Source organism: Symphalangus syndactylus, chromosome 1 (genome assembly GCF_028878055.3).
Source record: "Symphalangus syndactylus isolate Jambi chromosome 1, NHGRI_mSymSyn1-v2.1_pri, whole genome shotgun sequence".
NCBI classification, from domain to species: domain Eukaryota; kingdom Metazoa; phylum Chordata; class Mammalia; order Primates; family Hylobatidae; genus Symphalangus; species Symphalangus syndactylus.
Window position 1 is genome coordinate 149,829,216 of NC_072423.2, and position 25,889 is coordinate 149,855,104.

The following is a 25,889-nucleotide window of genomic DNA, read 5'->3' on the forward strand; positions in this document are numbered from 1 at the left end:
ATGCTTTTTCTGCATTTACTGATATGATCATGTGGTTTTTCTTCTTTACTCTGTTGATGTTATGGATTACATTAACTGACTGGCTGAACTGAAGGCTGATTTAAATGTTAAATCAGCCTTGCATACATGGGACATCATTCTTTTTTCCATTCCGTCATTCTCTGCCTTCTGATGGAAAAGTGATTACATTTAATGTAATCACTGATAAGGACTAATTTCTGCTGTTTTGTTAGTTGTTTTCTGTATGTTTTGCTACTTTCTTGCCCCTCATTTTCCCCATAAAGACTGTCTTTTGTGCTTAGTTTATTTTTGGTAGTGATATCTTTTGATTCCCTTTTCATTTCTTCTTGTGTTTTCCATAGATATTTTCCTTGTGGTTACCATAAGCATTACACATAACAACCTAAAGTTTAAACAGTCTAATCTAAACTGATTCCAAGTTAACTTTAATAGCATAGAAAAACATATGCCTATACAGCTCTGTCCCATGCCCTTTGTTATTGATGTCCCAAATCTTTATACATTGAGTGCTCAATAACAGATTTACTTTTATGCACTTTGTCTTTCAATTCCTTAGAAAATAAAAAGTGGACTTACAAGCCAAAATTACAATAATACTGGTTTTTTTTTTGTTTGCCATTGTATTTACTTTACCAGTGTCTTAGTCCATTTTTCTGCTACTATAACAGAGTACCACAGACTGGATAATCTAAAAAGAAGTTTATCTGGCTCAAGGCTCTGGAAGCTGGGAAGTCCAAGAGCATGGTGCCAGCAACTGGTGAGGGCCTTTGTGCTGCCTCATCCCTGGCAAAAGGTGGAAGGACAAGACAGTGTGCAAGACACAAATGCATCAGGGCTGAATTTCAGAATCTTTTTTATCAGGAACACACTCCCATGATAACTAACTCACTCCCATGATAATGGCATTAATCCATACATGAGGGCAGAGCCCTTATGACCTAATCATCTCTTAAAGCATCCACCTCTTAATACCATCACAATGGCAATTAAATTTCAACATGCATTTTAGAGGGGACATTCAAACCATAGCAACCAGAAATATTTATTTCTTCACTCAGGTTGGAGTTATTTTCTACTATCCTTTCATTTCACCTTCAAGGACTCCCTTTAGCATTTCTTGTAGGGCAAATCTACTAGTAACAAGCTCCCTAACATAGATTTAAAATTGCTTTTTTGGGTTTTTGTCTTTTAATTCCTACGGAAAATAAAAACTGATGTTATAAAGTTATAACAATACTGGTTTTTTATTTGCCCTAGAATTTATCTGTCATGGAGGTATTTCTTTCTTCACGTGGGTTCAAGTTACTGTCTAGTGTTCTTTCATCTCACTGAAGGACTCCCTTTAGCATTTCTTGTCAGGCATATCTAAGAGTAACAAGCTCCTAAGCTTTTTAAAAATCTAGGCACGTCTTAATTTCTCCCTTATTTTTTGGAGGACAGTTTTGCTGGATATGTAATTCTCAGTTGACAGCTTATTTCGACATTTAAAGTATATCATCCCATTGTCTTCTGGCCTCCATAAATTCTAATCAAAAATTAGTTGATAATCTCATTTAGGATCCCTTGTAATGTGATGAGTTGATTCTCTTTTGCTACTTTCAAGATTCTTTGTGATTTTTGGTAGGTTTCATATAATGCGTCTTGGTATGAATCTCTTTGAGTTTATGGTATTACAGGTTGTTCTAGAGGCTTCTTGGATTTGTAGACTTATGTCTTTCATCCAATCTGGGAGGTTTTCAGCCCTTATTTTTAAAATACTTTTTTGCTTTTTTCTAGGACTCTCATACACCATATGTCCACTTGATGGTATCCTACAAGTCTTTAAGTCTATTCACTATTTTTATTCTTTTTCCTTATGCTCCTCAGACTGGATAATTTCAATAATTCTATCTTCAAATTGCTGATCCTTTCTTCTGCCTGATCAAAAACTCTACTGAAGGCTGGGCGTGGTGGCTCATGCCTGCAATCCCAGCATTTTGGGAGGCTGAGGCAGGTGGATCACGAAGTCAGGAGTTTGAGAACAGCCTGGCCAACATGGTGAAACCTCGTCTCTACTAAAAATACAAAAATTAGCTGGGTGTGGTGGCATGCACCTGTAATCTCAGCTACTTCAGAGGCTGACGCAGGAGAATTGCTTGAACCCAGAAGGTGGATGTTGCAGTGAGCTGAGATCATGCCACTGCACTCCAGCCTGTGTGACAGAGCAAGATTCTGTCTCGGAAAAAAAAAAAAGCAAAAAACAACAAACAAACAAAGAAAACTCTATTGAACCCTTCTAGTGAATTTTTCATCTTAGTTGTTGCACTTTTCAGCTACAAAATTTCTACCTGGTTCCTTTTTATAATTTTTATATTTTTATTGGTATTCTCATTTTGTTCAAACATCATTTCTCTGATTTCATTTAGTTGTCTTTTAAATATTTGGACATATTTAAGACAATTGTTTGGTCTTTGTCTACTAAGTCCAAAGTCTGGGATTCCTTAAGGATAGTTCCTTTCAATTAATTTTATTCCTGTGAATGAGCCAGATTTCTCATTTGTTTGCATGCTTCATGATATTTTTATTATAACATCTCAATATTATAATGTGCTACGGAAGTTAGAGTTTCACCCTTTCCTAGGGTTTATTATTATAATTATTGAAGGATGTAGTTGTCTATACATTCAGTTACTTTTCAATGTTAACATCAGACAAATCTAAATACAAAGTAAGTGATCTGCTTTCTTTCTTTTTTTTAAGTCAGAGTCTGGCTCTGTTATCCGGGCTGGCATGCAATGGTATGATCATAGCTCACTGTATCCTGGAACTCCTGGGCTCAACTGATCCTCCCACTCCAGCCTCTGAGTAGCAAGGACTGCAGATGAGCACCATCATGCCTGGCTAATTTTTTTATTTTTTGTAGAGACAGGGTCTTGTTATGTTTCCCATGCTGGTTTCGAACTCCTGGCCCAATGTGATCCTCCTGCCTCAGCCTTCCAATGATTAACCTAGACATACAGACAAATGGAACAGAAGAGAGTACACAGAAATGAATATGTACATGGTCAAATAATCTTCAACAAGGATACCAAGACCACACAATGGGAAAAGGACAGTCTCTTCAACAAAGTGTTGGGAAAAACCTGAATATCCATATGCAAAAGAATGAAACTGGGCTCTTACCTTACACGGTATACAAAAATTAATGCAGAATGGATTAAGATCTAAATGTAAGATTTTAAACTATAAAACTCCTAAGACTGCTTTTTCCCTCCAACAGTGGTACTGTTTCTGGATGGACCATATCAGAAGGCACATGATGTTGATATGTCCCATTACTAATGATGTTAACTTTTCCTGAGATAAGGTGGTATCTACCAGTTCCTTTCACTATAAAGTTAGTATTTTCTCCTTTGTAACTAGTAAGTATTTTGTGGAAGGCTATTTGGAGATTATATTCTGTTCTTCACAAACTTTCACCTGCTAGTTTTGCCATTCACTGTTGGGCATTGCCTAAGTCAATGATTACTGTAATAATTTGCCAAATAGTGGCTTTCTAATTCCATTTTCTTCCTACATTTAATAGCTGGCATTCTACTCTAAGAAACAGCTTTCCTTTTACCCTCATTGAGTCATCTGTTTATATTAATACATACTAAATCAATAATATGTAGAATACATACTCCTAATTCTTGGGAGATTCCTGTGAAGTATTTAGAAGAAAGGGTCACAATGTCTGCAGCTAACGCAGATGTTTCAACAAAATAACAGTGTAACACACACACACACGTGGTATTAAAAGCAAATGTGGAAAATTTTACCAATCATTCAATCTAGGTGAACAATCATTCAATCTAGGAACAATCTAGGGAGATCAGTGTACTATATTGCAGCCTTTTTGCAGCTCTCAATTTTTTCAAAATGTAAGGTAAAAAATATATAGATTTAATTGAAACACCATCCAAATCTTCACCAATATTTGAAAAAAATTAAAATAAGCCCACAGATTTAATTTATTAGCACTTAAATATATTCAAATTTTATTACCATCGTCTATAGAAATTTAACATTAGCCATCTGTGCAACTGTCCTCTGAAGCAGAGGAACACCATACACAAATATTACACACTAAGAACAGTACCACATTCGACAAGACTGTTTCTTGATTCAGTAAACCAGGCTTGACAAACCGGCCAACCCAAGGTGAATGATTACATTTATAGGGTACAGGGGAGATTATCACTTAGTGAATATTACAAACAATACTAAAATGTTACACAGACTTATAAAAGTTCTACTTTTTTTCTTCCCTAAGACTGTATGTCTATGTGTGTGTGTGTAAACAGGTTCAAAATATGGAAACCTGTACCTTACAGCACTCTTGAGGTTTCAGCAAAGCATACATTATAGACACATTTGCCATACACTGCAATTTTATTGTGTAAGCCATGAATAATAGTGCACTTAAATCCAGGAGTCACATTCAAATATTATCAAGAGAACAATCCAAATACCCGGCTAGTGAAGAAATACACATTCTCTGTTTTTATAAACTAAGTTCTGCAAGTACAACATTTTTTTGTGTAGATGGTATTAGATCAATAAGGTTTTAAACAATGAGATTTAGGGTGCATTTTGTAGAATAATTCACCTCTCCAAAGATAACGTGCATTTTAAAAGTGAAGCAAATGTCTTGCCAGACAAACACAGGCAGTGTTGTACAACTCAGTTTTATTACAAATCACAAATATAGTTAATCCTTAGACCTGCAGACGGTTAAAGAGAATGGCTCTAGAAGTCAGTAAACTCTCATCAGAATTACTTTGCAGGACAATGTAGTGTTTACAGTGAGCCTCATTATCTTCCACTAGATTGGGCACAAATTACTGTTCCACAGTGTAGTTCAAGAGCTAGGACATTAAGTTTCTTAAAAAGGATTTAGATAATAGGTTCAGGCATTTTAATACCCAGTCTAGAATTTCAGTGGGTCTCTTCTGGGACTATTGGTTTAAAGGAAGATGCTGTGGACAGTGGGTTATAAAGACCAAGTGAAGGTAGAAGTAATTTTATTCAAGAAAATAAAAAAACCTGATACTATAAGAAAGTTATAGTATCAGTATATATTTTATCATCTGAGAATAAATGTAAATGGAGAAATGAGTCTTTTTTTTTTTTTTTTTTTGAGATGGATTCTCGCTCTTTTGCCCAGGCTGGAGTGCAGTGGTGTAATCTTGGCTCACTGCAAGCTCCGCCTCCCAGGTTCACACCATTCCCCTGCCTCAGCCTCACGAGTAGCTGGCTGAGGCCCGCCACCGCATCTGGCTAATTTTTTGTACTTTTAGTAGAGACAGAGTTTCACTGCGTTAGCCAGAATGGTCTCGATCTCTTGACCTCATGATCTGCCTGCCTCAGCCTCCCAAAGTCCTGGGATTACAGGCGTGAGCCACTGTGCCCGGCCTATAATGTTTTTTAAGATGATGGGTAACATAAAAATACTGTGTGGAAATAACTTAGAATACCAGGTCTGGAGGAGGAGAACAGGCCTAGCCCATGTGAAAGAATAAGCAGTAGCTAATCTATGTGGTCTCGAGGTATAGTATAAACCTGGAAAGTTCTCTGATCCTCTTCAGTTCTGAGGGTTGCCCAATTAAAACAACAACAACAAAAAACTTTATCAGATGTACTGAATGACTTCATTCTCTGATAAATTTCAAAGCTTCCAGAACAGAGGATCAACTATTGTAACTACTGCCCATTTCTGGTCCAGGAAATACCTTTCTGATAAAGAGTGCTCATAAAACCCTTGCGTGGTTTTCATTCATTTTATCTAGAAGTGGGCAAATACCAAAACCTGTATCCCAGATTAAGGTCTGATAATAAGTGAAACTGATGACCTACTTTAGACTGACAATTCAAACAGCTATCCCTGAAACCAGACAACTACAAGAGTTATGCCTTGAAGCAGATTTCTCAAAGTGCAACTAAACATTATTCCTGTTTTTCACTTGAGGAGACTAAATTATGGTCATATTTTTTCCATGATACTGATTTTTTATTTAACAAAAACCTAATACTGACTGAATCAAGGACTAAAATCCCACAAAATTTCATCCCTTAAAACAAAAAGCAATAAAATCCCACCTCTAAATCAGGCCTCAAAGTTCAAAGAAACGTTTAAAAATCCCCCATATGGGATTTGACATGAATGTCTATTATTGTCCCCCCAAGTCTTCTCAAAAATCACTTTAAAATCTTGCTTTGAGACCCTAAGTTTTCTTGGAAATAAAATACATTTATAGATTGTTTTAAACTTACTGAATTTTACTATTTCTGCTTGCTTTCTTCCCATTTAATAAAATCAAAATAAAAAATTTTGACCAAATAAATATTTATTGGAAGGTCCTGCCACCAAAAAAGCTTCAGGTTTTTAAAAACATATAATCAACCAACAATGTTCTTCTGATTAAAAAAAAGAGTACTTATTTAAATCTGAGGATCCTTATATGTTCGATAGAGGATTGTGGTGATCCTTTGTATTTTAAAAATATTCTTTGAGGGTCCTACTTTATGTATCTCCCATAAAAAACCAGCTTTCACTCCACATGAATAGAGAAGATGCTGAATACGCAGGAATCTGATTATCCCTCACGTGATTATTACTGGTCCCTCTGGGGTAATCTGCTTGCTCACTCATTCTGCCACCATTCTCTTCATTCACGTGTTTAATACCACATTTATCAAAGGCAACTCTCCAACGCAATGTTTAACAAGGGTCTTCTCAGGAGTGTATCCGCGTCATTTATTCTTCTCATCCAAGAAAGCACGAACTTAACAGTACTACTAAAAATCCTCTTCAAATTATATTGATAATGGACTTATTTTTGACAGTTTTTGGATTTGGGAAAACTCCAATATTTGGACTACCAAATGACACTTTTGAAGATGCACTGATACCGAAGTTTATTTTTACAACCTGTAAACAGATCTGAAGTTTGAACAATCCCTAATTATAAATTAATACTAAAATGCAAACTTGCCAAAACAGTATAGATTGTTGTCTCAGTAAGACAGAGAAAACGAAATGCGAATACCGTGTTATGACTGTCCTCTGGCTCTCACAGCAAATGTGCATCAGGAAGACGGGTCTACCTTGAGGGTACATCATCTCTCCATGACCAGGCCTAATACAAACTCCCTCGCAAGTTTCCACCCATGGAAGCCCTACGGCCGATCAACAGAAGCACTGGGACTCACTTCTGGCTTTTTCTTTACTTAGACACAGGGTCTCGCTCTGTTGCTCGGGCTGGAGTGGACTGATGCAATCATAGCTCACTGCAGCCTCAACCTCCTAGGCTCAAGGGATCCTTCTGCCTCAGCTTCCCTAGTGGCTGGGACTATAGGCACACATCACCACACCACGCTAATGGGAGTCACTTCTAAAGAAAACTCTCTAGATGGTTTTCCTTACATGCCTGTTAGCTGAGAAGAAAAGGCTCCTTCATACACAATCTTGAGACAAAAAAAGAAGAAAACAAAAAGGTCAGCTGTATTAACAGACATAGCAAGCAATTCTGAGGGACCACAAAAAAGTGAGGCTGTTTCCCTTTTTTTTTTTTTTAACAAAACAAAGATGGACATTTCACACAATGCAGAGCTACGAGAACATCTCTTATGCTCCTTGCCATGTGATTTTAATGCCCCAAGGTTCATAACTACAGCAAAGAAATAAGTCAAAAATAAACTGAGCTTAAAGAAGGTTGCAGGCAAATTTTCCCAAAAAGACTGTGGACTGTGGGCTGCTGTGTAGCCTTTGCTACAAGGCTGAGGAAGCAGAAGAAAGATGAATTGGGCAACTGGTGATGAAAAGTATTTGCCATTTTCAAAGGCTTCTCAGTGTGGCCATATATTTTGCTAGTCGATTTTTAAAAAAATTTTATTTTTAGCTCAACACACGGCTCTCAAGCAGGTTTCAGTGTAGTGTGTTCTCTGCCGAAATGGTTATATACAGATGGTAGGGAAATGGTTTTAAAGATTACTCATAAACTATCCTTTTAAAGAAAAACTAGAATTGGTCGTATTTGTTAAAATGAGCAATGTCACCAAACAGAAATTTAGGTGGGAAATACTGAACCACAAACATTTGGAGTAGCAGGCATAGACTAGCAGAGCATGAACAGTCATCACTGTTTCTATAACACTGAAACACTCAAATCTGTTTCTGAGGTTTAAAACACAGAGCTATATTATATTCATAAACTTTCCCCTCCACTTAAGTTATATTTGCCTAACACATAATGGACAAATCAATAGAGCCAAAACAAATTTGCAAAAGGCTCAGGTCAACATGAAAATTTTAACCTTAGTATTCGTAAACTCTTAGAATACTTACAAATTAAAAAAACACACAATAAAACACACATACACATATAAACCAGTGCAATAAGAACTTTAGACAAGGGCAGTGCATCTCTGGTTTAAGAAAACCTATTTGTAGCTTGATTATAACAAATTAACTCTATTCTAGATGATGGTTTAATTTTACAGCCAGCATTTGATACACATTGTATATGTATGCTCAAAACCTGAAAGCCAATTCACCGGTAACAATTCTCAATCAGTAACAAATTCCTACTTTAATTCTATATTGCACATACTTTTAGTGTCTACATTAAAATAAATTTAACTCAATGTAAATATCAGAGGACCATACCTGTGGCCCTTGTAGAAATAACTTACCTTGAATAACAGATTTGCCTTTCTTGACAAACAAGAATGAGAATAGATTTCAGCTTCGTTGTCTAAAACTGTTTTAAAGAAAATGGCTATTTTATGTGCAAAGACACTGGAAATGGCTTGTGAAACACAAAATCCTTGGTTTATCCATTGTTGCCATTTTGAAAAACATTTCTATGGTCAGAGTGTTTAAAAGTCTGACCCTTTTTTGAAACCACCAAATAGTCCCTAGAGAGATTAGCTGTCTCCTTGACTGCTCTAGAATGCTGTTTGGAGAGTGGACACAGAGAAAAAGCTTTGGATAAAATGGCATGAAACACAAATGGCATTAAATAGGTCATCTATTTCACGTAAAAATAAAATGACTAGCACCTCCTTCCGGCTCCCAAAGTGACAGGCCCTAACAGGCCACATGAAACATGGTTTATGATAGTAAGTTTCATTATTCATACAATATTGAGAAATCCATTACATTAGAGGGGTCCCACATCTAAAGCCTTCACTTCAAGGCTACCGTGTAAAAGTGAACTGAAGGGCACAAGGAGAGAACGGCGGACACAGGCCCAGGAAGGTCCTTGCGAAGGGTGCGAGGAGACCTTTCAGGGACTCTCCTGCATCCCGTCTTCTGTTTCCAGTTCTGCCAACTGCCTTCTAAGGATATTGACTTTTGCTTGTAATTCTTTATTATATTCAATGATGTTAACCATTTCTTCATATGCTTCATCCAAATACTTAGAGGATCTATTCCAACGTAAGAAAATACCTATTGAATCCAGGAATGGAAAACAGAAGGAAGAAATGTATACACAATGGATTAAAATTACATTTGTGGATAAGATATAATTTATGTATTATACATTCTTTTTTCTTTTGTTGCCACAACTCAGATCTGTTTTATTATACTCTAAAATATACAGGAATCTTGAGGTACTGAAAAGGATGCAATTGAATACAATATTTGAAAAGTCACTACTTGTAGGTATATGCTCATTGATTCTTCAGAAATATCCCACAAAATTATCAAATAGATCCAAATACCATTTTATGATATATTGAGGAAAACAAGATGATAATTTACAATGTCATAAACTTTCCAATTTCACAATAGAAATCATTTATTTTTAGAATTATAGAATATTGCTCAGACATGTAAGATCCCTTAAATGTGTAAAGCCATTTTCACCTGAAAAGTGACAGCTACAGTAAAAGCAGAACCACATATGTTGTTATTTGAAAGCCTGAACTGTAGCACATGTGCTCACACGCCTCTCTCCCTGTTACTTGAGAAGCAATCTTTCAATTCTGCAGGCAATTGCTTCTTTCCCCAAATAATAATAATTACCCTTTTATTATGAACCAAAAGGAAATATTTTCTCCTCTCCATAGCCCTATGTTAACTGTATCATACCAAAATAACGCCTTACAGATACTCAAGTAAGGAGGCATGAAAATCTTCCAGGCTGCACCATGTCAGTGGATGGCAAGTTCACAAAGGTTTTATGATTCATTAAAACACTCTCTACAAACCAAACTGTCATGGGTCCTAATGAGCCCTTCTATGCAGGTCCCAACGTCACACTGTATCACAAAAGGAAAGCAGAACCACAGCGTAAAGCCTGACCCACCCATGTTGATTTTTCTAAGTCAGGAATTACTAAATATTAATGGTTAGCTGTGATGCAAACGTAAACAGCACAGAGACATTTTAAGGCCGAAGAGCAGTCTCATTCAATATAGATGCCTACCATAGGATTTTATCTAATAGAGAGCTTCTTTTTCTCCCAGCTCTAGGTTGAGGAGCATGAAACACACACTGAAACTCTGGCACGGCAGGACTTAATCCACAGAACAAGGATTTCACCCCATCACTTATCTCTAAGCTCCACAAGGAGGTTTGGTACAAAGCAATTAAATCACCCTTCAGGCCACCCAGCTCCCAATGTGGGTTTTCTCCCAAACAGCTACGCTCATTTCAGTTATTAAATGTGACAGTGGCTTTTGGGTACATTGTCCCAGAAGTCTTAAACAGGAAGAATACTGTAACCGCTCATTTAAGAGATCACGAACCCTGTACTGACTGTGACAACAATCACGAAAGTAAGCAAAGAGAAGTTCTGAGCAGTCACCATCCCTTCACAAAGCAAAGCACTAAAGCTCACACCCAGAACCTCAAGACCATCTAAGACCATTTCCCCACAATGCTAATTAGGGGACGCTTCAATAGGTAAGATTAGAAGCATGAACTGAGGTGGAAGGAAGCCACTAATGGCAGATAAGCCAAGAGGAACTAGATGTGACAGCTGACATCCAGAGAAGAGACAAACTGACTTGGTCTCGGACTGAGAAGGCAAAGCAATCTGAGACTCGTTTCCACAAAGGGCAAATAGTTTTCCACACATGAATTGCCTTTGATAGTATAACATACTAGAATACAGCGTAACAACTGGCATTAACGGTAATTCGGTTTAATTTACCAAACAGCTACCATTCTTGTACGTATACTTTATGCTATTAAACATAAACATGAATAAATACATGTTTATTATCTTCAAAATAACTTTAAAAATTAAATGGTATTTTAGAGTCTTTGTTTAATGAAAAACTATATAGTTTAGATAGATTTTGGTTATTTTTATCTTTTTGAGAAAGTCTCGTTGTGTCACCCTGGCTAGAGTGCAGTAGCATCATCTCTGCTCACTGCAACCTCTGCCTCCTAGATTCAAGTGATTCTCCTGCCTCAGCCTCCTGAGTAGCTGGGAGTACAGACCCACATCACCAAATTGGCCTGGCTAATTTTTGTATTTTCAGTAAAGATGGGGTTTCACCATGTTGGCCAGCCTGGTCTTGAACTTCTGATCTCAAGTGATCCACTTACCTGAGCCTCCCAGTGTGCTGGGATTACAGGCATGAGCCACCACACCTGGCCAGATTTTGGTTATATTTTAATTAATAAGCTTCAATACTTAAGGGGATAAGCTTCAATAGTTGGAAAAATCAGTGTATATAAAAAATCTACTTTAGAATACATTTAAAAATTAAGCATATAGTCCCATAAGAACAATGAAATATCTGTGTTACTGCACTGATGGCATTTTGTGCCCATTTATAGAAACTTACTAGAATGTCCAGCCACGTAACTCTTTAATACCATTTAATACAAGAACCTATCCTAATGACTGCTTAATTAAGGAATAGAAACTCTCCCTGAGGAGCTTACAATTTATTCATGTCCCAACTACCTACCAACTCTCTTAGGCAAAGAGTAATGTACTTTCTTATCTGGAAAAAATATCCAACATAAACAGCAATGTAAAGAAACACTGTTAATTTCTCAATGGGAACTGAAAAAAAAAAAAAAAAGTATGGCAAGATAACTGATTTGAAAGAGAGAACCATGTCCATACTGAGAATGACAATTCGCACAGGTCTGAGGGCCACATCCAGCTCACCATCTTCATACATCACCAACAGCACACACTCATAGGCAGCCGCGTGCAAACCTGACCGTTAAGAAGTTTGCAAAGGATGCGTGGTTTACCTTCCCACAGTGGAAGACTCTGCGGAGCAACTGAAGGCCAGATGACAAGGTTGTTGGCTTCAAAGAGGGGATTGGTGAATTTACTCAGCCCACTGGGCTGATTGACCCAGGACCACAAAGACATCGTCTTCTGCTGTAGCTTCAACTTACATCTGATCAAGAAAGAACACTGCCATTAAAGTAATTAATTTACAACAATCATTATTGAGCGCTCCTCTTACTAGGACAATTTCTTCTCATTATGAAAGAAGATAGAATACAAGACTTTTAGTAGAGAAACAAAATGTTGAAAAATCAATAGATTTGTCAAAAAGCTCAATTCGCACTGGAACTCTCAACAACAACAAAACAAAGAGTATTTTACAGGGTTCCAAGAAGCTGGCAGGAGGATAAAAACAGAATCTGGTCACATCAGGTTTGGTGCTAAACCTTAACCCACAGAACATTACTGTACACAAAAGTCCTTTGTTATATTTGGGATTCTATTTTAATTAAAAACAGCTAAGTACAAAAAAACTTTCTAACTTTTTTGTTTCTGAGAAGCCTATAATATAAACACAAAAATTATACAATTTTTGGCATTTATGTCCTATTTATTTTTCCAGTTTCTGTAAGAAAGAGCTTGTTGTGCAGAAACAACCAGGATAGCTTACAAATATGAATGCCTGGAAAGACTCCCAGAGTCTTCATTATTTACATTGATAACCACTTTCCAATTGTTTTTTTTTTTAATTTTTAATTTTAATTTTTCCAAAAGTTATTGGGGAACAGGTGGTATTTGGTTACATGAGTAAGTTCTGTAGGGGCGATTTGTGAGATTCTGGTGCACCCATCACCCGAGCAGTATACACTGAACCCTATTTGTAGTCTTTTATCCCTCATCCCCCTTCTGTCCCTCCCTCATGTCCCCAAAGTCCAGCGTATCCTCCTTATGCCCATATTAATATTAAAAATGGAGGTTGAGTCAAATCTCAAAACTTAAAATTTTTTACAGACTTAGCTTTTAGGGAAAATAAATTACATGTACATGAAATACAGATTGTCAAAGATGAAAAATCAATGTGAATCTTGACATAAATACATATTTAATCTATATCCACATACAATGAACAGGCTTCATAATAATTCTAAAACTCTGGAACACTCTATCATGTAATAAACTGTTAGAGAAGGATAATAGTCGATTGGCACGTTTTAGAAAAAAATACATTTTAACACAGATTGAAAGATAGTCCGTGGTAAACCTTACATCAACCAAAAAGATAATACATTCAATTCTCTTAAGACTCGGTTTAAGCTGAAATTTTATCATAAAATCAGTTTTGTCTCTGAAGCCACATGATTATTTATGAGCTACAAGCAACTTAGTGCATTCTTTTTGAGCTAGCAATAAAAATAATCCACATAATCACAGAGCCTATGTGGCACTGGACTTTAACTGCTGAGATAGCATGTCCCACGCTATGTTCCCAGGAACCAGGGATGACACGCACAGGACATTATTGCATCCACTGCCTCCAGCCCTGTGCCCCCTGCCCATGGCCGGCCAACCACTGAACTTGTTCTGGCTGACACCACTTCAGAATCCTTCCCACTCAGCATTGCTGGTAGCCTCTACCAACTGGGAAACAGAATGGGAATCTATTTTGATCCCTTCTTGAAAGCTAGTCCTGAGGATATTAACAGGTATAACACCAAAAAAAAATCCATCATCAAACACATTTCTTAAATGTTGAATTAAAGTTATATACACTGCTTTACTGAAGGGTGTCTTTTTTTTTTTTTTTTTTTATTATACTTTAGGGTTTTAGGGTTGAAGGGTGTCTTAAAGCCTTCAATGATAATGTGTTTGTGACCCTCTAAGTGGGGAGCATATTATGCCACATTCGCCCAACTTCCTTGGCTATAGAAATTGCCAATCGTTCCTGTCCCTCCCTGCCAGAGTACAGTCCAGGGCTAAGTAACACACGCTTTAGAAAACGGTGGCTGCCAGCAATGAGGCAAGGAAGCCTGGTGATTGTATCCTGAAGAGATTACCAGGCAACCTCCCTGAAAGATCATTCTGATGTGAATCTTCTAAATGAACCTATACACTTAATGGTGCCTGGGCTGTGAGGTGAGCGTGTCGCTCTGGGCCTGAGGACAGTTTCTAGGTGTAACAAAGTCTAGAGCAGGAGGAGGAAGACTTGTAATCTAGGCCAGGGATCCCCAAACCCCAGGCCATGGAAAAGTAAGGGTCCGTGGCCTTTTAGGAATTGGCCACACAGCAGGAGGTGAGTGGCAGGTGAGTGCGTATTGCCACCTCCTGTCAGACCAGCAGCAGCATTAGATTGTCACAGAAGTGCAAACCCTACTGTGAGCTGTGCATGTGGGGGATCTAGGGTGTGCCTTTAAGAGAATTCTCCTTATGAGAATCTAATGCCTGATGATCTGAGATGGAACAGTTTCACCCCAAAACCATCACCAATCCCGCTGCCACTCAATCCCCAGGAAAGTTGTTTTCCATGAAACTGGTCCCTGGTGCCAAAATGGTTGGGGACCATTGCTCTAGGCCACACTTTTGATGACCAACTGGCTGTATGTCCTGGGAAAAGTCACTTAACTTCTCTGGATCTTACTTTCTTAATAAAATTAAGAGGGAAGAGCTGAATTATAAATTAAGACTTTTTCCACACGTAAGATACTATGATCCTATGTAAAGAAATTAACATTTAAAATGGTTGCCCCTTAATTCATGTATGGACTAATTTTAACCTAACAGAACAAAGTCTAGGACATGCTCTCACCTAGCATGAGATTGTCTCATAATAAGAATATACTTCAGGTCATTTAACTTATAATTAACTGTAGCCTCTACCTTTTTATAAATAATTTTAATATAGAGCCAAATCGTGGTCTCCTAGATTTTGGCTACCTAGGAAGTAGCCAAAACAACGGAAAAGGAAAGGTCCCCATGTGAGCAGTGTACTCACCTTTCACTTTCGTTGTTGCCCAGAAATGTTCCAAACTGTGAGGCATAAGCATGCTCAAAAAGCATGATGAGGAAATTCTCATTAAATTCAAAAGAACAGGGAAACTGACGAAGGATCTGCCACACGCAGTCTAAGAAGAGAAGAAATACAGGAGCCTCCCACTTCTGCTTGGTGTTACAGTAGGCTGACTGTGCACAGCGCTGCTGGAACGGGTGACCAGCCTAGGGGGAAGATGGAGGCGTGACAGTCACATCCTGGTGAGATCACATGACAGAGCATTCTACCAACACTACTACACACAATCACAGAACCAACACCACTACACACAATTACAGTGACACTCCTAGTACCTGAACATCATATAATTAGGGTAGCTGTTGTACAGATTAACGATTTCTTGGTATAAAATAAATAGTTGCAGCAACTAAGGAAAAAGACACACTTCCAAATCCTTAATGAGGCTGTGCAGCTAAGGTGTGACCACAGGAACTGCATTGCCCTTGGAATATCCTATGGAAGAATAACGAACTTAAGTAATAATAAACTCACAAAATAAACCTTTCTAGGTCTACAAAATCTGGAGCAAAGTCAAAGAACATAAACTCTCAGTACAAACAAAGAAGAATCATCACCTCTGTCTAACACTGTAGACTGCGTTGTACACTAAACAAGCCTCACCCTAAATGGAGACAGATATGGAACTCTGATCAATTTTATAATGTCAGCTCTGATATTAAATCTCTAATTATATATGAAAAGTTATTGTGTTCAAAGATCTTTATGAGTACTTTTTTACGGGAGATAAAGCTGTCCTTAATTACCCTCTTCTCCCAAAATGAACGGCAAGAGTCTGCCATCTACTGACCAAAGTAAATTTAAGACTCATCTGACTGTCTTGTTTAGAACCCAAATGCTGATCTTAACACAAATCATACTCTGCTAGGAATTTCACAGATCTGCTTTGTCTCTGGGTCCTTCTACTACTGCATGTGACAAAGGTAATGCCATAGAAATTCTACAGTGGTTCATAGAATTTTGATATCCATTAAAAAAACATATAAATCAGTCAGTCATACTCATTTGTTTGTCTACTATACATCATGAGGAATACAGCTCAACAGACTTTCATCAAACATGGAGCATAAACTTAGGATGGTCTGACTTAAACAGAGGTAAGGTCAGTTGTCAGGCAGGGTGGACATGGTGTACATAACAGCATTAGTACATAATAAATGTGAATTGTAGCCAGAGGAGCAAGATATTTTTTTTTGCCAGAAAAATGTCTGCTTTCAAGATACGTAAGCATTTGTGTCCAAATACAATTATTTACCAGGTTATACAGTAAAAATATATTCAAAAGTAATCTCTGTGGAGGATATCAATCCCTGTTCTGAGTGAGACCTTTATTTTGGTAGCCATCCAACATTACATGATTCAGTTTTATCTGTGAAGGAAGCTTCACAGGGTGGAGCAGCACTAGCAAAAGGCAGAAAGGGTTAAAGCGCTTTCCTCGCAACTACAGGCCCCACTCCCCCTTCCCTGACTGCTTATGTCTTTGATCCATCAAGACCCAGCTTCTGGGAGACTGCACTATGCTTCCCATTCTTTGTATTTCTCCTGTATGTGACAAAGCACAGCCAACAAGAGTTTGCCAAGTGAAGGAAGTGTCAAGTGAGGAATACAGGCAAAGACAGATCCAGAAACCAGGAGAAGAGATTAACTGGCCTGCAGGAAATTAAACACACAACTTAGAAATTTTAATCAAAATTTCACACATATGTCAGCTACCACACAAACCAGGATCACACCATCAATGAGCAGTTCTTCCGTGAGTCAAACAGCTCTTCTCACCTGCAGCCACTCTCTTTCAATCAGGGCCTCAAAACCACGAATGGTCCTGCTTCTTGGCTCCAAGATGATCTGGGCCAGGGAGGTCACCTGGAGTGTGGAATCAGTTCCTTCTGTTCCGTGAATCAATATTGATGCTCCTTCCCTGATAGGAAAATCAGGGAAGAGTACAAATGGGAAATGCCCGACATGGTCAATGAACTCTGTTAATAACAAGCGTTTATTGAGCACAATATTTTAGTCTACTGAGTTCGGTCTATTCAGTGTACTGAGTACAACATTCTGCTCTGACTTGTAGAGTTCAGAATCTAAATCTAACGCATACGATAGATAAGTTTCTCTTGGGAAAAAATACGATATAATGAATCCCAAATTTCACATGGCAAGACCTCTTTAAGTTATAACAAATTTCACATAATTTTAGCTGAATTTTTCTTTCCCTTTACAAAACCAAAAAGCAGCTCTTATCATAGAAGGCATTTACCCTTTCTACTTTAATCGTTGGTTAAAGCCTCTTCTCATCAAACCTATAGACATACACTAAAATTATTTTTCTGACTTTGACTCTACCTTTCCACCATCAGCTGACTATAAGGACACCTTCATAAACTGCAATTCAATCTGGAAAACGAGACCTAGACCACACTTTGAGAAACACGACAACGGAAAAAAACAAACATGAAACTGTCAATCTAGAAAGTCAGTGGTAAAGATACCACTGCATCATGAGACTCAGAAGTGTCTGGGACCCCATTATTCTAAAGAGAATGAAAGAAAACCCCAAAACTAAATTTACTACATCTTCTCCCCTCCCCTTCTTCTACCCTTTCTGTTGAAACAATGAAGAAAACTTTGGAAAAAAAAAAACACCACCTTCACACGAAAGCTTCAGGTTTGGTTACTACTGTCAGTTTTTACCCACGTACATACATACTACACAGAGCTTTAGTAAGAGGCAATTTCCTCTATTCTCAGTCTTATTCTACACCCGTAGCCTTCCACGTTTGTACGTCATCTTCAGAACTAGGATAATAACAGTTGCAGGCAGAGCTCGTTCACGGAGCTTCCCTCGGATGCTCTTCACAGATATTGCATTTTCCACAAGTGGGACATTTGCAGCTATCCTGAGTCAAGCAAGTATGCTGGCACCCATTTTCCAACAGCATGTTTTACTTTGTGTCTCTGTCTCATTGTAGTAATTCTCACAATATTTCAAAATTTTTCATTGTTATTACAACTGTTACAGTGATCTGTGATCAGTGATCTTTGATGTTACTACTGCAAGTTTTGGGGGCATCACGAACCACGTCCATATAAGACAGTGAACTTAATCGACAAATGCTGTGTGTGTTCTCACTGCTCCACTAACCAGCTGCTCCTTTGACTCTCTCTCTTCAAGGAGACTCTCTATTCCGGGGATCACAACAATACTGACATTAGGCCAGCCAATTAATAACCCTACAATGGCCTGTAAGTGTTCAAATTAAAGGAAGAGTAGCATGTCTCATTTTAGATCAAAAGCTAGAAATCATTAGGCTTAGTGAGGAAGGCACGTCAAAAGCTGAGACAGGCCAAAAGCTGGGCCCCCTGCACTAGTTAATCAAGTTGCGAATGCAAAGGAAAAGTTCTTGATGGAAATGAAAAGCGCTTCTCCAGCGAACACATAAATGATACAGTGACACAGCCTTACTGCTCACATGGAGAAAGTTTGAGTGGTCTGGATAGAAGATCAAACCAGCTGCAATATTCCCTTAAGCCAAAGCCTAATCCAGAGGAAGGCCTTCACTCTCCTCCATTCTGCAAAGTTCTATGAAGACTGAGAGAGGTGAGGAAGCTGTAAAAAAAAAAGTTGGAAACTAGCAGAGGCTGGTTCATGAGGTTTAAGGAAAGAAGCAAACTCTCTTGTTACGGAAAAAATGAAGCTGGTGACTTTAAGCTGAAGCCAGTGATTATTTGCAATTTTGAAAATCCTAGGGGCCTTAAGGGTTATGTTAAATCTACTCTGCCTGTGCTCTATAAATGGAACAATGAAGCCTGCATGACAGCATGTCTGTTTACAGCATGGTTTACTGAATAGTTTAAGTCCACTGTTGAGGCCTACTGCTCAGAAGGAAAGATTCCTTTCAAAACATCACTGCACACTGACAATACACCTGGTCACTTAAGAGCTCTGATGGAGAGGTACATGGAGATGAATGTTGTTTTTGTGCCTGCTAAAACAACATCTATTCTGCAGGACATGGATGAAAGAGTAATTTCAACTTTCAAGTTTTATTTTAAGGCCATAGCTGCCGTAGCTAGTGATTCCTCTGATGGTTCTGGACAAAGTAAATGGAAAACTTTCTGTAAAGAATTCACCTTTCTAGATGCCATTAAAAATATCTGTGATTCAAGGGAGGAAGTAAAAACATCAACATTAACAGGATTTTGGAAGAAGTTGACTCCAGATCTCATGGATACTTTGAGAGGCACAAGGCTTTACTGGAGAAGTCACTGCAGATGTTATGGAAACAGCAAAACAACTAGAATTAGCAGTGGAACCGGAAGGCAGGGCATAGTGGCTCATGCCTGTAACGCCAACACTTACAGAGAGAGCCCAAGGCAGGAGGATTGCTTGAAGCCAGGAGTTTGACGTTATAGTGAGCTATGACGGTGCCACTGCACTCCAGCTTGGGTGACATAGGGAAAGACCCTGTTTCATTAAAAAAAAAAAAAAATGCTGGGTGTAGTGGGTCAGACCTGTAATCTCAGCACTTTGGGAGGCTGGGGCAGGAGGACTGCTTGAGCTCAGGAGTTTGAGACCAGCCTGGGCAATAAACAAAGACCACATCTCTATTAAAAATTGAAAAAAAATTAGCTGACCGTGGTGGTGTGCACCTGCAGTCCTGGCTATTTGGGAGGCTGAGGTGGGAGGATCATTTGAGCTCAGGAGTTCTAGGCTGCGGTGTGCCGTGATCCTGCCACTACACTCCAGCCTGGGCGACAGAGCAAGACCCTGTCTCCTAAATACACAAATAATTAGGAGCCTGAAGATTTGACTGAATTGCTGCAATTTCATGATGAAACTTGAAAGAATAAGGAGTTGCTTCTTACAGATGAGCAAGAAAACTAGTATCCTGAGATGGAATCTACTCCTGGTGAAGATGCTGTGAATATTGTTGAAATGACAAAAAAAGATTTAGAATACCACATCAACTTAGGTGATAAAGCAGTGGCAGCGTCTGAGAGAACTGACTCTAATTTTGCAAGTTCTACTGTGAGTAAAACGCTATCAAACGGTATCACATGCTACCGAGAAATCTTTCACGAAAGGAAGAGTCAATTGATATGGCAATCTTCACTGCTGTCTTGTCTAAAACTGCCGCAGCCATCCAAAGCTTCAGTAACTACCACCCTGATCAGTCAGCAGCCATCCACGGGGAGGCAAGGCCCTCTACCAGGGCCAATAGCCTCAAACACCAATAAAGTATTTTTAAATTAAGGTATGTATCTTTTTTAGACATAATACTAATGCACAATTAACAGACTGCATTACAGTGTAAACATAACTTTATATGCACTAGAAAACCAAATATTAATAATGAATGTGACTCACTTTATTGTGTGATTTGCTTTACTGTGGTTTTCTGGAACCAAACCTGCAACATCTCCAAGGTGTGCCTGTGTGCAATATGCTATTAAGAGATGAACTGCAACTTACCTAATCCCACAGTTGGACATTTAGGTTATGCCAATTTTTGTTACACTGTAGATGATGTACTTAGCTTTTTGTCTTCTGTTGAATTCTCTGGGGGTTCTTAATTTAAAAGTAACAGATTCCTTGAAGTCACTTATGGTTAAGTTAACCCCATTCTCAGGATAAAACCTAATGACCAGGATGAAGGGGATGAGCATGTACTTTAAGGCTTCTGTGTATATTGCATATGTACCTTAATTATCTGTGGGATATTCTAAATTCAGTTCATTTAAAGTCTATTTTTATGTTGTCAGTAATTAATTACAAGCGCAAATTTGTATGGAGGTGAAAATAATAGGCTAATATATAACAGAAAAAGGGACTCAAACATGGCAAAATAAACCAAAACCATGGACCTTCCCAAGAGTCTGGAATTCTCTGTCGTTAAGGTGGCCAGCTCAAACTAAATGAAGGTGGAGATCATGAGAAATGTTCTGCATTCTGCACTGAGGGGTGTCTTAATCTGTATCATCGTATTATTACAGTTGCAAATCGAGACAATGTGGTGATAACTGTTTATTACAATTCCTGTTTCATAAGAAAAACAGAAGCCTCTGTACTCATAATGTAAGGAGAAATATGGTAAACTTAGGTTAAAAAGAAACAAAACCCTCAATATTAACAAAATCATTGTGTATTTGTTATTTCTCTGCCCCAGAACCTTGGACTTTAATTCCCGTAGTTTATTAGCTAAATGGGCTTCACCTAACGCCTAAAACAAAAAGAACAGGGATAGCCTGGCAATCTTGACCCCAAGGGACTCTACCTGTTCATGGTTCTGTTACTAACTTACCACATGATTTTAGCAACCCATTCTATTACGAATTTCTCTCTAACCATAACAAATTACATATATTTCCCTAATTTGGAAGCATCAATAAAACAAGTTAAAGTCTCAAAGAAAAGCGCCATCTAACTGTGTGGCAATAATACTTAAACCTACCTATTGTTTCAGTGGAATCCCCTTCTTAAAAAGGGCATTCTAAGCTTCTGCAAGAATTTATGCCAATCCTTCTGCCTCTGTTCAAGTCTTCTGCCACAAGACTCAAGGATTAGCAACCTTTAACTCAGTGAATGAACTAAAATCACTTCATATACCCAACATCACTACCATTAGGTGTTCTCAACTTGAGATCCAGATGTAATGGCACATATCAAGTAGTTTGAAATAAGATATCCCGGAGGTGCCCGTCCCATCCGGCCCCGTCCCGCCGCACGCCCACCATCCATGAGCTCCACGCAGTTCAACAAGGGCCCCTCGTACGGGCTGTCGGCCGAGGTCAAGAACCGGCTCCTGTCCAAATATGACCCCCAGAAGGAGGCAGAGCTCCGCAGCTGGATCGAGGGACCCACCGGCCTCTCCATCAGCCCCGACTTCCAGAAGGGCCTGAAGGACGGAACTATCTTATGCACACTCATGAACAAGCTACAGCCGGGCTCTGTCCCCAAGATCAACCGCTCCATGCAGAACTGGCACCAGCTTGAAAACCTGTCCAACTTCATCAAGGCCATGGCCAGCTACGGCATGAACCCTGTGGACCTCTTCCAGGCCAACGACCTGTTTGAGAGTGGGAACATGACGCAGGTGCAGGTGTCTCTTCTCGCCCTGGCGGGGAAGGCCAAGACTAAGGGGCTGCAGAGTGGGGTGGACATCGGCGTCAAGTACTCGGAGAAGCAGGAGTGGAATTTCGACGACGCCACCATGAAGGCCGGCCAGTGCGTCATCGGGCTGCAGATGGGCACCAACAAATGCGCCAGCCAGTCGGACATGACCGCGCATGGCACAAGGAGGCATCTCTATGACCCCAAGAACCATATCCTGCTGCCCATGGACCACTCGACCATCAGCCTCCAGATGGGCACGAACAAGCGTGCCAGCCAGGTAGGCATGACGGCTCCCGGGACACGGCGGCACATCTATGACACCAAGCTGGGAACCGACAAGCGTGACAACTCCTCCATGTCCCTGCAGATGGGCTACACGCAGTGCGCCAACCAGAGCACCCAGGTCTTTGGCCTGGGCCGGCAGATATATGACCGCAAGTAGTGCCCGCAAGGCACAGTGGCCAACGGGGCTCCCTCGGGCACCGGCGACTGGCCGGACCTGGGGGAGGTCCCTGAATATCCCCCTTACTACCAGGAGGAGACCGGCTACTGAGGCTCCCCGCACACTCTCTCCCCACATCGTCTCCCCATCTGAGTTTTTCAGTTTTTCTGTGTTTTCATCTTTTTTTTTTTCTTAACTGGTTCAGTGCTGCCAGTCAACCAAGGGTCTGTGAGTGCCAGCGTGGGATCAGGCAGCAGAGCTTTTTTCCCCTTTGCCTTGATCCTTCGCAAGACTGAGAAACTGGGCTGTGGGGGAAGGGGTCAAGGCCATATCCCAATATGTGTAGGTCGGGTCCTTGCTGGCACGTTCAGGCTGTGCTGGGGAGAAGAGACCTGGGCTTGGAAGGAACTGGTCCCCGAAGGTTTCTGTTTGTCTCGCCTCTTCCCCCTTTTGTCAGCTGAGCAGTTTGTGTTTCTGTGCCCCCAAGTTTCAGGAAGTATTCACAAAAGAAAAATACATATTTTTTTTCCCGAGAAGTGGGGCAGGGACAGTGGAGAGGGTGCTGGGAAATGAGTACCCTGGGAAAGGGGGCCTGGCCATGATGCTAAATATCTTCAGTCCCAAGTGACTGCACTTCCCTAGGACCTTGAGACCAACAGATCTCAGACCCTCAGACCTGCCCCAGGGCCAGGTGGGGAAAGTGAGGGCCATAACAAGGAAGTGAAATTCTGAGTTGTTGGGGCTAAGCCTGAACCCCTCTCCATGCTCCCCCAACCAACCCACTCTGGCCTCAGTTTTTTTTCAGTTGTGGTTGTTGCCCAGGCTGGACTGCAGTGGCGCCATCTTGGCTCACTGCACCTCCACCTCCTGGGCTCAAGCGATTCTCCACCCTCAGCCTCCTGAGTAGCTGGGACTGCAGGTGCTCCACCACGCCTGGCTAATTTTTGTATTTTTAGTAGAGACGGGGTTTCCGCATGGTGGCCAGGCTGGTCTCGAACTCCTGACCTCAGGTGTGATCCGCCCGCCTCCGCCTCCCCAAGCGCTGAGATTACAGGTGTGAGCCCCCGCGCCCAGCCCCTCAGTAGGTTTTAAGGAGCCAGACCTCCTCCCTTCTGGGCCCGACCAGCTTATACTGCTCCACCTTCCCCGGCCACACGCGCCGCCAAGTACTGCACAGGGACCCCCACCCAGGGGCCCTGCTCCATGAGATAATGTGAAATATGACTGTGGACCAAACGCAATAAAACCTCTGTTTCTAAGAGGAAAAAAAAAAAAAAATATATATATATATATATATCCCAGAGGTTAGAAAGGATCATTTTACTATGTAACAAAATTACATGTTTCCTTTCGCTGATATTTCAAAAGTAAGGAGGTAAGTTCGCTCCTCTAAGAAAAAATAAGAAAACTTCCTTTCATTCTATTTCACAGTTTAAGAAAAAAATTGGCAAATTCATGATTTAAGGGTGTTATAGAAAAAAAAAAATAGGTCCATTATTACTTAAAAATTTGTGTCATAGAAGACATGTATGTGTACATGGTTCATATTTATTAAACAAACATTATCTATTAAATGCCAGACTCTAGGCACACACCTCATCAATAATGGGATGGTGTTGACTAGCCTACACAATAATTTACTGCAAACTCTCACATAATCTATAAACATATGTCTAGGTAAACACAAAATCTAGTTAACAGCGCATGTCCCGCTCAAGAATGCTGAAATGCACTTTACCTGTCGATACACTGAGCCGCTAGGCAGGCAGTTGTCAGAATCTCTTTGATGTGAGTCAGCCAGTTAGAGGCCTCCAATTTACTGAGCCATCGGTCCATGTTATGTGTTTGGTCATTACAAGCTTCCACAAGTTTGATTAAGCTCTCCTGAAGAATGTGATACCTTTTAAAAATAAGAAAGTAAAAAATAACAAACCCAGAAAACAGAAAGATAAAGAAACCAAACCAAAGATTCAGCCTTCAACATATCTAAGAGCAAAAGTAGTTCAAAATACTATGAAAATATTTACCCTGTTATACGGTAATTTGAGGATTAAAGGTTGAAAAACTAATATTTAAACATTGTTGCAAAGGCTTAAAATGCCTGCCATGGTAACCTATTCCTCACCTGAACAGATTAAACCCAGTTCACATACCTCGATTATCCGACTATAGGAGAGGCCAGAACCCTGCGTTTCGTGACAGGTCAGGACACACAGCACCACTTATATTTGCAATCCTGTTCCCACCGATCTAACACTACAGACCCAGTGCCATCAGCAGCCTTACCCAACCCAGCTTGGATCCCACTGTTTTCTAGCTACAGCTCCCATTCACCCACCTAGAGACACTTATAAATCACTCTTTTACAGTGCAAACAACAGACTATAGGTGGATGAAACTGTGCGAAAATAGGTCAATACGGGGAGAAATTAAATCTCTAAAGTCTTTGACTTAGGAAAATATAAGTATATATAGCAAATCTGTTCAGTGTAGCAACTGCTCATCTATCTGCAGAGGAGCTGGCCTTGTGGTGATGAGAACACAGGGCTGGCTTAGAGAAAGAATGCTAGTGAAAGGGACTCCTACAGTACAGGCCTCCAAGAGCACGGCTTTCGTTTATCAAACACAAAGGCTGGCTGTTCAAAAAGAAAGATAAAACTGACAAACCTTTAGCTAAAGGTTCTTTCACTAAAAACAGAGAGAAAAACAACGCAAATGCATACAATCAGAAATAAAGATGAGATATTACAACTGATATCACAGAAATACAAGGAATCATAAGAGACTACTGTGAACAATCATACGTTAACAAATTGACTAGATAATCTAGAAGAAACGGATAAATTCCTAGAAGCACACAACCTACCAAGACTCAGTCATGAAGAAAGAAAATCTGAATAGACCAATAATGAGTAAGGAGATTAAAAAGATCTCCCAAGAAAGAAAAGCCCTGGTCCTGATGGCCTCACACACTACCTGATTATTATTATTTTTTTTATTAATTTTTTTTTGCAC

The 25,889-nt window shown here is 39.6% G+C and overlaps 2 protein-coding genes across 4 annotated transcripts in view; one reads left to right on the forward strand and one right to left on the reverse strand.

Moving 5' to 3' along the window:
* Window positions 1–4,007: 4,007 nt before the first annotated feature.
* The window catches only part of MTMR9 (myotubularin related protein 9), a 47,967-nt gene continuing 26,085 nt past the window's right edge, over window positions 4,008–25,889 (reverse strand). The window contains exons 6-10 of the mRNA XM_055288358.2: window positions 24,613–24,774; window positions 17,095–17,236; window positions 15,244–15,464; window positions 12,272–12,423; window positions 4,008–9,496 (exon numbers count right to left, since the gene is read on the reverse strand). Of these exons, the coding sequence (XP_055144333.1) occupies window positions 9,333–9,496; window positions 12,272–12,423; window positions 15,244–15,464; window positions 17,095–17,236; window positions 24,613–24,774 (841 nt within the window). The 3' untranslated portion in view covers window positions 4,008–9,332. The remainder of the gene's footprint in view (window positions 9,497–12,271; window positions 12,424–15,243; window positions 15,465–17,094; window positions 17,237–24,612; window positions 24,775–25,889) is intronic.
* LOC129487522 (calponin-2-like) lies at window positions 22,021–23,604 on the forward strand. Of its 3 annotated transcripts, none has more exons than XM_055288403.2 (2): window positions 22,021–22,445; window positions 22,563–23,604. In XM_055288403.2, the coding sequence occupies exons 1-2, from the start codon at window positions 22,056–22,058 to the stop codon at window positions 22,872–22,874; spliced, it is 702 nt and encodes a 233-aa protein (XP_055144378.2). In that variant the 5' UTR covers window positions 22,021–22,055; the 3' UTR covers window positions 22,875–23,604. The 3 variants fall into 3 exon arrangements, with proteins under 3 accessions (XP_055144378.2, XP_055144373.2, XP_055144366.2); XM_055288398.2 differs by having other exon boundaries at window positions 22,021–22,412; window positions 22,446–23,601; XM_055288391.2 differs by having other exon boundaries at window positions 22,021–23,599.

Coding starts and splice junctions, on each gene's coding strand:
- LOC129487522 (XM_055288391.2), top strand. CDS start 22,056: ATGAGCTCCACGCAGTTCAACAAGGGCCCCTCGTACGGGCTGTCGGCC.